This window comes from Chenopodium album, chromosome 15, assembly GCF_948465745.1.
Source record: "Chenopodium album chromosome 15, dcCheAlbu1.1, whole genome shotgun sequence".
Lineage (NCBI taxonomy): Eukaryota > Viridiplantae > Streptophyta > Magnoliopsida > Caryophyllales > Amaranthaceae > Chenopodium > Chenopodium album.
Window position 1 is genome coordinate 33628455 of NC_137848.1, and position 11096 is coordinate 33639550.

At 34.3% G+C, this 11096-nt stretch overlaps 2 protein-coding genes across 4 annotated transcripts; both read right to left on the reverse strand.

Annotated features, from left to right (window-relative positions):
• Positions 1 to 411: 411 nt before the first annotated feature.
• Positions 412 to 1212, reverse strand: LOC145581073 (DNA repair protein XRCC3 homolog). The gene has a single exon (XM_081638142.1). The coding sequence runs from the start codon at positions 1210 to 1212 to the stop codon at positions 412 to 414; it is 801 nt and encodes a 266-aa protein (XP_081494268.1).
• A 5845-nt stretch (positions 1213 to 7057) lies between these two features.
• Positions 7058 to 10664, reverse strand: LOC145582159 (uncharacterized). 3 transcript variants are annotated; one of them, XM_081639171.1, is made up of 9 exons: positions 10222 to 10656; positions 9713 to 9778; positions 9565 to 9627; positions 9395 to 9472; positions 8618 to 9307; positions 8409 to 8532; positions 8254 to 8328; positions 7782 to 8148; positions 7372 to 7694 (listed from the first exon to the last, which is right to left on the reverse strand). In XM_081639171.1, the coding sequence occupies exons 6-8, from the start codon at positions 8475 to 8477 to the stop codon at positions 7945 to 7947; spliced, it is 348 nt and encodes a 115-aa protein (XP_081495297.1). In that variant the 5' UTR covers positions 8478 to 8532; positions 8618 to 9307; positions 9395 to 9472; positions 9565 to 9627; positions 9713 to 9778; positions 10222 to 10656; the 3' UTR covers positions 7372 to 7694; positions 7782 to 7944. The 3 variants fall into 3 exon arrangements, 1 of the variants encoding a protein (XP_081495297.1); XR_014099800.1 differs by having other exon boundaries at positions 7058 to 7374; positions 7531 to 7694; positions 7782 to 8328; positions 8409 to 9307; positions 10222 to 10658; XR_014099801.1 differs by having other exon boundaries at positions 7782 to 8137; positions 8409 to 9307; positions 10222 to 10664.
• Positions 10665 to 11096: the final 432 nt, after the last annotated feature.

Here is an 11096-nt window from a genome sequence, read left to right on the forward strand (position 1 = left end):
ATTTTAAAATGTCAGCCCTTTTTCTTGAATTAAGTTATGTATTACTCGATGATGGTATTCGATATTTGATTTTTTAAATCAAAAATCCCAAGAATCACCCATTATTTTTTTTTGGTGAAAAGAATCACCCATTATAGGAATATTACAATTAAGTATATATGAAAAGTCATATTTATTAGTAGCAAATAATAAAACCCAAAAGGATTAACGTTTATTCTTACAAAATAATGCCGAGTACACTGAAATTTAAATTCAATAACTTTATTTACGAGACAAAACGATCATTATTCAATAAAGTAACATAAAATTTTTATTTTACTAAAGTAGACAAAAAGATCATTACTAGCTAAAATTTAATAACCTTTATTTACTGGTGAAATTTTATAATTGAAGAAAACTAAATTAAGACTATCAAACTTTGTTTTCATATACATCAACAACACCTGCATTACTAATATTGAAAGTGCACCCATCATTTTCTGATACGGGGGAGGACAACAACGTTATTGTTCTATCCCATTTCTCAGTAATGTTATTAAATTTCTTAGACATAAATATCCTAGTGGAAATATTATTAAACCATGATTTTCCAAGTGCAGGACGCACCCTCATCCCGTTCGACATTATCATATTGGCACCACTATCGTACCCATTCGGGGGCACTTCTATGACATCATTGACTGCTACAATAACTAGATCGTATTTCTGTGCCAACGATCTTAGACCGTGTGATACCACATTCACAATTGCAGTCCTTTCCATCATGGACTCTCTTGTGTTACTAAAATGGAAACGACATATATTTGAAATTGAGTCGATGACAACAACTCGATAATGACCTTGCGTGCCTATTGAGCTTTGTAATAATAACTCAAGCCATTGCACGGTTCCTACTAGATCGTGTGGAGAGTCTACCGTTTTGACTAATATTCTCTCTAAAGGGTGCTGACCTTGTGTTGCCGATGAACCAAAAACAAGCGGGATCATTTCACTCATTCTAGCTGATGGAAAATGACCGGCTGATTGTATGTACACCGATGAACTTCCTAAACCCCCAAGTGAAGGATCAAGCTGAGCAGCTAACATCATTTGCAAACACCACTGTGTCTTTCCTGTGCCCTCATCACCACATATCTCAGTGATGTGACCAGAACGAAACCCTCTATTTAAAACAGTATCTATTGAAGAGCACCTAGTAGAAGTAATGTGCATTTTCAAAGTAGGAAATACTCAATACTCACAAATCACAATCCTCTTATTATGGATTTTATTGATTTTTTCCACCCCTTTCACACATTAATAAGTTGTACTAACAAAGATCAAATTGGCTGTAAATCATTGACTTGTCAATTCACATATTACATCCCTTATTTCGAATCTATTTGTGTCCTTTGCATATATTTAATTTGACTTATAAATATTTTAAATTTAAATTATTAAATTTTTAAATTGATTTATCAATTATCAATATAGCTAAATCTACAACCTTAATAGTTTACAATTTACATTTACAACTGAAACAAAATCTAATATAATACAATTCTAAAAAATATTTTTATTTTTCGTCAAAAACTGGTAAATTTCCTTGAAATTGAACTTTATATGTCAATTATTATTATAATAAAATAAACGGTTCATTGGATAAAAGATTTGGGTGGTGAAAAGGTTTGCTTTCAGACTTTGGAACACACAATTACTTTATTTTTGATAGAAAAAGGAACTTTGGTGACAACTCATAATTATAGTACCCTACTTTGCTGATATATAGGGTGGAGTAGGTAGAAATTATAGTCATTTTTTAGTTGATTGCAGCAAGTAATGAAATGTGCTCCATCAAAAAACATTATACACGACTTCACATATAGCTTTATACACAAATACAAGTACTTTGACAATGACAATTCATTATAGTTTTAGGTTCAATACTAGAAAATATTATTACTCACCGTATTTTAAGAAATCCACTTCGGACTATTTATTTCACCTTTTGTTTACTGAAACGCCTGTTCTACAAACGGCGCATGGTGGACAAAATTGCCTTTTACAATAAGATTGAGACTACTGCCTTTGGATGTGTTTAGGGGTAGTAGCATGGATAATTTTATCTATTGTAACCTCGTAAAAAATGATAAATTCACATTTATTTAAAATAATTGACAGTTTTAGATAATTCACGTAGGCAATTGACATTTTTAAAATAATTACAATTAAGATAATTCACGTCTGAAATTTAGAATTAATAAACAATTTAGGTAATACAAAACTTAGATAATTCACATTTTAAATTATTTACAATTTACAGAATTCAGAATTTATTTAATTCGGTTTAGATGATTATCTATTCACAGCTTATATTTGGGATCGAATCTTTTTTTTTTAACAATTAGGAATTAAGTATTGAGTTCACAACTTTATAATATGAGTTTGGTAGTGTAACATTATAATAACTTTGTTTCAACAACTTACAACTGATTAATTTTGTCATCATAGTATCTTTCTAATCTTAGTACTTATCTTTTATATAGAAAGGTAGGAGTACATGATGACTTTACAAAATAATTGATTCTTATTTAAATTAATGATTTGTTTGTGGAGGTAGATAATAGCTATAAGTAGCTTTTTTGATTTTTTCTTTTTTTTATATCATCGGTTTTTAACTTACACTTTGATTATAGGTTTAAAGCAAATTACAAGTACAATTAGAATTCACAACTTTGCTTTAAAATCATTTGTACGCATTGAGATTATAATATTATCCTTTTTTGAGACAACTAGGAGGTAGATTATAATATTATCCTTTTTAGAGACAACTTAGAGGTAGATATATAATATTGAGAATATAATATTTTATCAAATTATATTTCTACAGAAATTATTAATTAATGAAAAATATTATCATATCCAAGTCAATGTAAGTAAATTCATTTACTAGTGAGTAAAAAACGTAAATATTGTTGGTTTTTATTTAAAAAAAAATTATTACTTTATTTTATTAATTTATTATTTTTAAATTGCCAAAGAAATAAAGATACATATACTGCAATAATAAGGACACATACCAAATTACCTCAACGGCAAATAACGTCATGACACATATGCACCTTGTGTATGACTAAAATTCAACCCTTCTCTTCTTCATATTAGGGTTTCTCCCTGTATTGTTCCAAAACCCTATAAATAAAACTTGTGATCATAAACCTTCATGATTCAACACCACTACCCAGAAACTGTTACTCAAAACCAAATGGCTTCATCATCCCAACTGTCTAAGGTCCCCGACCACGACGGTGGAGGTGGAGAGAAAAGTGATGCCACTTCACCCCCTAAGAAACACTTAAAAGCCCCTGAGAAACTCAAAAAACCCATGATAAACCACCTCAAAAAAAAACACCACAAAACAAAAAGCCTTTATGCCAAAATCCTCAAAAGAAATGCTCTTTTTCGAAAAGATATCCCAGTTTCTACAATTGCTAAACGACTATCAAAGCAAATGGGTTTCACTGTCACTTTCCCAAGTCTCGAACGGGCTAAGGCCTCCACTTCTGCAGCTTGTAACACTACTAAACCTCAACAACTTCCTTCTGACAACGTTGTTGTAGGCAATGAAGTGCTGAACAATGTCAAAAAAGAACCAGCACAAGAGGGGAGGTCCTTTGAGCAACACAATGACCAAAGTGACGCCATCACTGACCTTACGGTCCTAGAAAATTCCATCTTTGACTCCATTTTCGTCCGTGAAGGGAACGAGGATGACATGGACATCAATGCTGATGATGATGTGCATAAGGTCATGGTCAACCTGGACATCAGTGGAGCATATGTACCTCCTGCTACTGGTGAGGTTGTATACGTTGTTACAGTCAAGAGCCAGCAAAGCAACGACCACGGGGTTTAATATGCTATAAGGGAGACACAGAGTTTCAGGGTTATCTACAAGGACTACGCCAACAAAGTCGACTACAAGGTGGATACAGATCTGACCATTAAGAAGAACGGTGTTGTCATACCACCTCATGCAACTGCATCCGAGGTTGGGATTGTTGGTGGTGATGTCTTGGTCGTTCATGGAAAGGTATACGATAATTTAACATATATTTTATATTTATTTATATATATATATTTTTTTAAAACATATAGTATAACAAATTATTAGTATATTCGTGTTCATGTTCGTTTGTCCTATGTTAACATTAGTACTTTGAAATTTTAATTTGACAGAACCCGGAGGACAATCTCAACACCCGTCGCAAGCTCTTTTGGATAAGGGACGTGAAGAATGATCCAAGGAGGCGCAAAATTTCTGCCAAACTCAACACTAAGCTATGGAGGTTTTTTGAGATGTGGGGTGCATTGACTGATGTCAAACCAACAAAACTCATTCTCATGCACGAGAATCTAATGCTCACAGATGTTCATACCGTAGGAAAAGCCAAAATTAAGAATGAAGAGGAGGTGTTCGCATACCCATTGGCAGTGGAGATTCCCCAAGAGATATGGGGTGAATTAAGTGCATAGCCTACCATGAATCAAGAAAACCATGAAACATTTTGAATGATCTTCAAGTTTAGTATCTTATTTGTTATGATTTCGTGGTTTAGATGCTTACTTTTGCTGTTATCTAGTGTAACTCATGCTGTTCTTGGTTACTATCTGCACATTAGGGTGCATATTTTGTACTCGGTAGTTGTTTATGTTGTTTAATATTTGTATGGGTCTTAGTTGTCTTTTGAAGCATCTCTCAATGGAGGTATCAATGTATGAGATGCGATGATTGTAGGTCTTGGTTTATTGTAAAATTTGCCACATGATGATGTAGTAGAGCCCTCTTTTGTGAAATATATGGAAATGAATTATGGTGGAAATGTGCTTTTGTTTAGCTATCAATTAATTAATTTTGGACATAGCATAAAATAAAAAATATGAGGAAATTAAGTAGATAATTCAAACAATTACATTAACAATTAAATTTTCAATAACAAAAGGCAGTCTCCGAAACCTGTAATATGATCTTATATTTGTAACATGAACTTGTCCTGTACTCTAAATTAATCCAATGTTAAAAAAATTTAGTTTAACAAACTGTGATTATAACATCTTTATTTTTTAAGTAGTAGTTAAACTTGAGTCTCTCTCTCAAGAAACAATTATTCACAATATAATGCACAGTAACAAAGTGGTTATGTTTATTGATTTTATGAAATACAAGTCTGAACTTCTCAATTAAAGGCAGGTGTAATAATATTTTGTTCCAATTCTGTGCATTATATTCTGATTAATTAATTGGAACAAAATATTATTATAATTAAGTATTGTAATTGTAGCATATTATTCAGATTTTTTTTAATTATTATAATTAAGTATTGTAATTGTAGCATATTCTTATTCCCCACATCAAATTATTGTAATACTGTATTTTTTTTTAATCTAGTATTTGACTCCTCAACTAATCACTAACTACCATGTCACAGAGGAATTATAATCTAAAATCATTGTTAGATAATATCATCACATAATTGTTAAATCTATTAAATAAAAAACTTTAAATTATAATGTAAAAGAAAAAAAATAAGATAAAAATCTTTTGACAAAAACATTTACTTGAATATAGCGCCAAATTCAAGAAATTATTATGCTTGGAGTTGGCGCCAAACTTATTGATGTATTCCCGCCCTTGTACAGTTGTTATAAAAGGCAACATGCAACCACCACATAACACTCCATCCAAACACAACCCTTGAACCTAAATTTATACTCACAAAGCCCCCAAATATGGAAGAAAACTTCCACATACAAATATATCCATCTTCCATCAAACCTATCAAACGCAAAGCAAGTTTCACAAATTTCCATACTTACCAAAGCACTAACAAAAGAATTCGAGTATTGGCAGTACCAATTGTTGAGACTAGTAATCTTCAACTACAGCAACAACCACCTAATAAAGTGTTTGGTGTTAGCCGTTTGGGCCGCGGTTTAGTCGGAGTGTTGCAGTCTAAACGGGTAGGTCCATCTGGGACCATTGATGTCAAGATGGTTGATGGCCAGACTGTAGCATCGTGGATTGCAGAAGGAAAACTTCCTTCATCGGATGTCGTGGTTATCACGAAATCAAACAAGATCTTCCCGTATTTCATCCCCGATTTATCGGATTTGGCACTTCTACCATCTCCTCTAAAGATCCTTGTCAGGAACATATTAAGGAATGAAGGGGGGATGGATGGCATTGGTATTGAACACACTATACCAAAGTCCATCATATCCATTATTGACCCTCCTTCTATACTCCCAACGTGTACAGAAACCTGCACCCTGGTTGAAGGAGATCACACAATATCATTCAATAGTTACAGTAACATGTTGAAGTCGTTCGTCACTAGCAGAGGCCGTCAGTTGTCGGTGGTCAAACATCGATCTACCCTTTTAACAAGAAATGAGATGGATGGTAGACACATACAAATGGCATTCAACATCAAGAATGAGTTCAAGTCTGAAGGAGGGGCAAAATATGTTTTATGGAATTGCAGGCACATGGCTCACGAATCTTTTCTTCAAAACTTATGCATGCTTATAGAGCTGAATATGCCTGATGCTATATTTCTAACAGAGACACGAGTCTTAGTTGAAATGGCTAGGCTGATTAGCCAAGATCTTAATGCATTCCGGATTTGCGGCCACTCAATTGTAGGGTTGATTAAAGGTGTGGTGATACTAACTTTTACAAAGTTTATGAAGTTCCAAATGACAGATGACGGTGGAGAGAACCATATATCTTGGAATGTAGTCCATAAAGGGAGTGGACAGTAGACCAAAAACAAAGCGTATTGTGAAGCAGTTTTCAAATGTAGTAATTGTTTAAGTCTATTAAATGTATGAATTTAACAATTTGCTAGCCTCTTGCTAAGATCGTTCAGCTATGTGTAAGCAGTGAGAAAGAATCAAAGACTTATTTTGGTTTTTTTTTTTTTTTTTTTTTTGGTCTTTGCACTTAATTACTAGTACAATAATCATGGATCCGCCCAATTATAAAACATATCCAACTTAATAGGGCCCAAATAAATTACTTACTGGTGTTGTAACATTCGTAAGGATAAGTTCCAATAGCCCGCCCATTTAAGTATTATCATAAAAAAATGAAAATAACCTGCCAAAAAACTTATAAAAAAAAGGGCCTTCATGGCCCAATTACATGGCCCAATTACAAAACAAGAGCCCATCCAAAGACAAGGGCCGACATTTCTTAACTTTGGTCCACTCCATTTAAAAAAAAAAGATTACAAGATTAAGGCAACATACAATTCTGATTACAAGATTAAGGGTCGCCTATTCATACAATTCTGATTCCTTAGGCTCATTTCAACAACTGGGCCGCCATTTCTAAACAATTCAATCCATTAAAATTATTTAGAGTAAAACATTGAGGAAGGAAATAATTATTCATACAATACCGGTGTTCGAATTAAACGAAATTGAAATTTTCAGAAATGAATACAAATTACAACAGATTAAGAGCACTGAGAATTCATGTCTTACTTATGGGATGACTCTCTCTTCGAAATAGTATGCCTGCATCATTGTCGTTTGATTTAGTGTGGTTTAAGTACAGGTTTGTTATTCAGAATCTTCACACTCCATCCAAGCTTGGTTGAAAAAGATCCTAAAACTTCAACATTCAGCATGCCCCGCAATTCACCTAGCTGTGACAAGACAATAAAGTTTTTATGAGCAACGTGATAATACTAACACAAATTATACAAACTGTGTTACAATTTAAGTAAAATTACCAAATTGTTATTTCCTTCCAACTCAAAGATGGCATCCCCAATTGAAGGACAATTATCTGACACCTTTGCAGAGAAATAAACATGGCAGAGCAATGGCTGCTTGGCGTTTTCCGATTAAAAGTCGTGAATTGCAAGGGAAAAGCCCATTGTGGTTTTGAGTTGTTTAAAAAATAGTAACCTCGCACACCGGTAACAATGGTGAAACAGATGGCCGACAAAATTGTGAGTTTACACCATAATTGCAACTCAGAGGATACGCAGGAAGCTTCATCATTGCACTACTATCATTACGAAAAAATGGTTTTATTTCATTTCTCCCTTTCCTCCTCTTTTTTGAAGTTGTCGCACGCCTACTACTGCCAAATTCCTCCACAACATGTATACCAAATTGAATACAAATCAAATCATAATTTCCCAGATCATATAGAGCCATTTGCTAATAGACAAATATAGTACAGAGGTTGTGATATACCTGGGCAGTGTCAACTGGGCCATTACTATCCCTAGCCATAACAGGGTGCTGCTCACCATACGCAACGTCTAGCATCTGCATCATTTTTGTAAAAGTATTAGTTGATGGGGTTGTTAATCTCACAGATCATTCATCACATATTCACAGGACCTTACCCCAAGGTTTCCAAAATCTCCAGTAGCTGTAATTTTGTCTTCTTTAGCAGCAGCTCTAATGTGCTGCATATTCCAAACCTTAATACGGGGAAAAATTCCCCAACAAACTGGATCTCTATTTAACCTATCCAAGTAGAAAATCTATAATACAAGTAACGGAGTAATTAAGTAAATAATCATCAAACTAACAACATAATGTCAGGAATTACCACTAAGAACATGGTACAACCACCACAACCCTTTGCAATGCCAGATGCATAAAACCCCCTAGCGAAACTCAAAACACTTTGCATGAGTCTACCCAACACGAGTTCACACCAATCAAAATTCTCACAATCTAAGGCACAAGTCAAGGCTGGAACAAGGTCAGAAGCTAATCGTGGCGACTGAGTTGGACATAGCAGCATTTGCAATACTATCAACAAAAATAAGGTCTTAAACTCTTCTTTGTCATGTGCCTCCCAATAACCCTCCAACCTTTCCAACATGCTAGAATTGATAGGAATTCCAGTAGACGTATAAGTGCGTCCACGAAACTTTTTTGATTTACCCTCCCATGTTTTGCCGTACTTTCCCAGGATCTCGTAGGTCTTTACACGCGTTTCAGTGTTCAATGATTTCTTGGTCGGCACAGGAAGTCCACCATTCGGAATTCCAAACACCCAATGGACTTGGTTCTTTGAAAATTTGAACTCTTTTCCATCAGTACCTATCAATTTTCTACTTATTGGATCAACGCGACTCAATAGCCAATAGCTAAGTTTCCTCGGCAGCTGCAAATCAGATGGTAAATCTAGAAGGCCTCCAAATCCCATCCCCTTCACCCATTAAGTTGTCCTCTCATCAAATGTTTGACAAATCCTTGTAAAGGATTCAATCCGACACGTCAAATTGGGCGACTGCCATGAAAGAGGGAGTAAATTCTTAGTCCCACTAACATAATACAAAACCTCTTACTATACATCAAACAATTATACCCATCTTACCCGGGAGCTTCTCCTCTCATGTTCCTTCAACACATGCCTCTAGGCCTTCACTTTACCGCCAACAGTCATACAGTTATCCTACTTAACAGAACCATAATCAGTAAGCAATAACACACACAAATTACTAAAACAGACAATATTATCAATCCTCTTTACACAATTATTGTTACCTTAAAAATTGCAGGAACCACCTGATTTTTCTTAAGCATGTATTCACAATTGCAAGCTTCATCCTACATGATTCATGTATTAATCAATACTCTACATGTACATTTTTGAACATTTACATTTACCAAAATACTTTGCATCCTAACTCACCGTGTCCAAATCAGAAACAGAATTACATGGACTTCGGTCACGCTTACTCCCCATAATAATATCAATCTGAAGGTCAGCCAAATGAGATTAATACAACCAATTATTTATGATGAAATTCTTCTATAATAATTGTCAGAATGGCAATTATAATTATATGAAAAACATTATGGTCAAACACTTTTCAATGACTGACATTTCTTACAATGCATAGCTTATCAACATCCAAATTAATTTCAAAAATTTTAACTTTTAAAACAAAACTACGGTTTAGTTACGGTTTTTGAGTGATTTTTTTTATGATTGTTCATACACAAAAATTACCAAAGAGTCTTATTCAATACAATTAACAGCTAACGAAATACGGTTATACCAAATCCTTTGAATTATTGATAGATTGGCTCGCTTAATGATGATTTCAACATGTATAATTAAAACAAACCCTAAAACAAAACTCAAAACATGATTTCCATCTGTATTCAAACAACGATACACAAAAGCAGTAATGTAACCTTTAAAATCAAGAACTATTAGCCCCACTGCCGTCTTCGTAACCAGAGGCGCCACCACCTTCTTCTACGTTACCGCTGTATGCGACACCACCGTTCGTAAAAGTAAATCGCCTACCACCCACCGCTTTTTCGCTAGTCGACTTTCTCTCAATAACAACGTCTAACAAAAAGGATTCAAAATCGTGTTCGTAAGCCACCACCGTCTCTACTAAATCGCCGACTAATTTCGCCTGTGGTATTGCAAGTCGCTGCAAATCGCTCCCCTCACTTTCTCCCCTCACTTTTCTTCAAGTTAGTTTACCCCAGTTACTTTCACCCGAGTTACTTTCCCTATGACCATGGGTTACTTTCCTTTAACCCGAGTTACTTTAAAATTAACAGAAGTAAACTCGGGTCACATTTGCCAACATAACGGCTGTTACCGCTCTTCAGCGCATTTGACTTCTATACCCTTACTCAGAAACGCGGAATGACGCGAATACGCCCGGATAAACAATTCAAGTTTATCGAGGAGATAAACTTGAATTTCCTCTCACTAAATGGCCACCCATCATCTAGCTTACCTGGCTAAAAATTTACCTCACTCACCACATTTTAAATTAAACTTAATTTTTCATAAATGTGTAGGTTTTAGACAAAACTCTAGATGGATGAGTTGACTTATATATTTATGTGTTGGATGTCATTTTCATAAGCATTTAATGCTTTCATTTATTACACATAATAGAAATAGAAAATATATAGACAATAAAAAATAAATTTATTTTCATTTCCTTCAATTACCCATGGCTAGTGCGTACAAAATCCTCAATACAATCTTTCGTCAATCATCAAGTATCAAAAGAAACCTAATAAATCCTATTTTGCCAACTCTT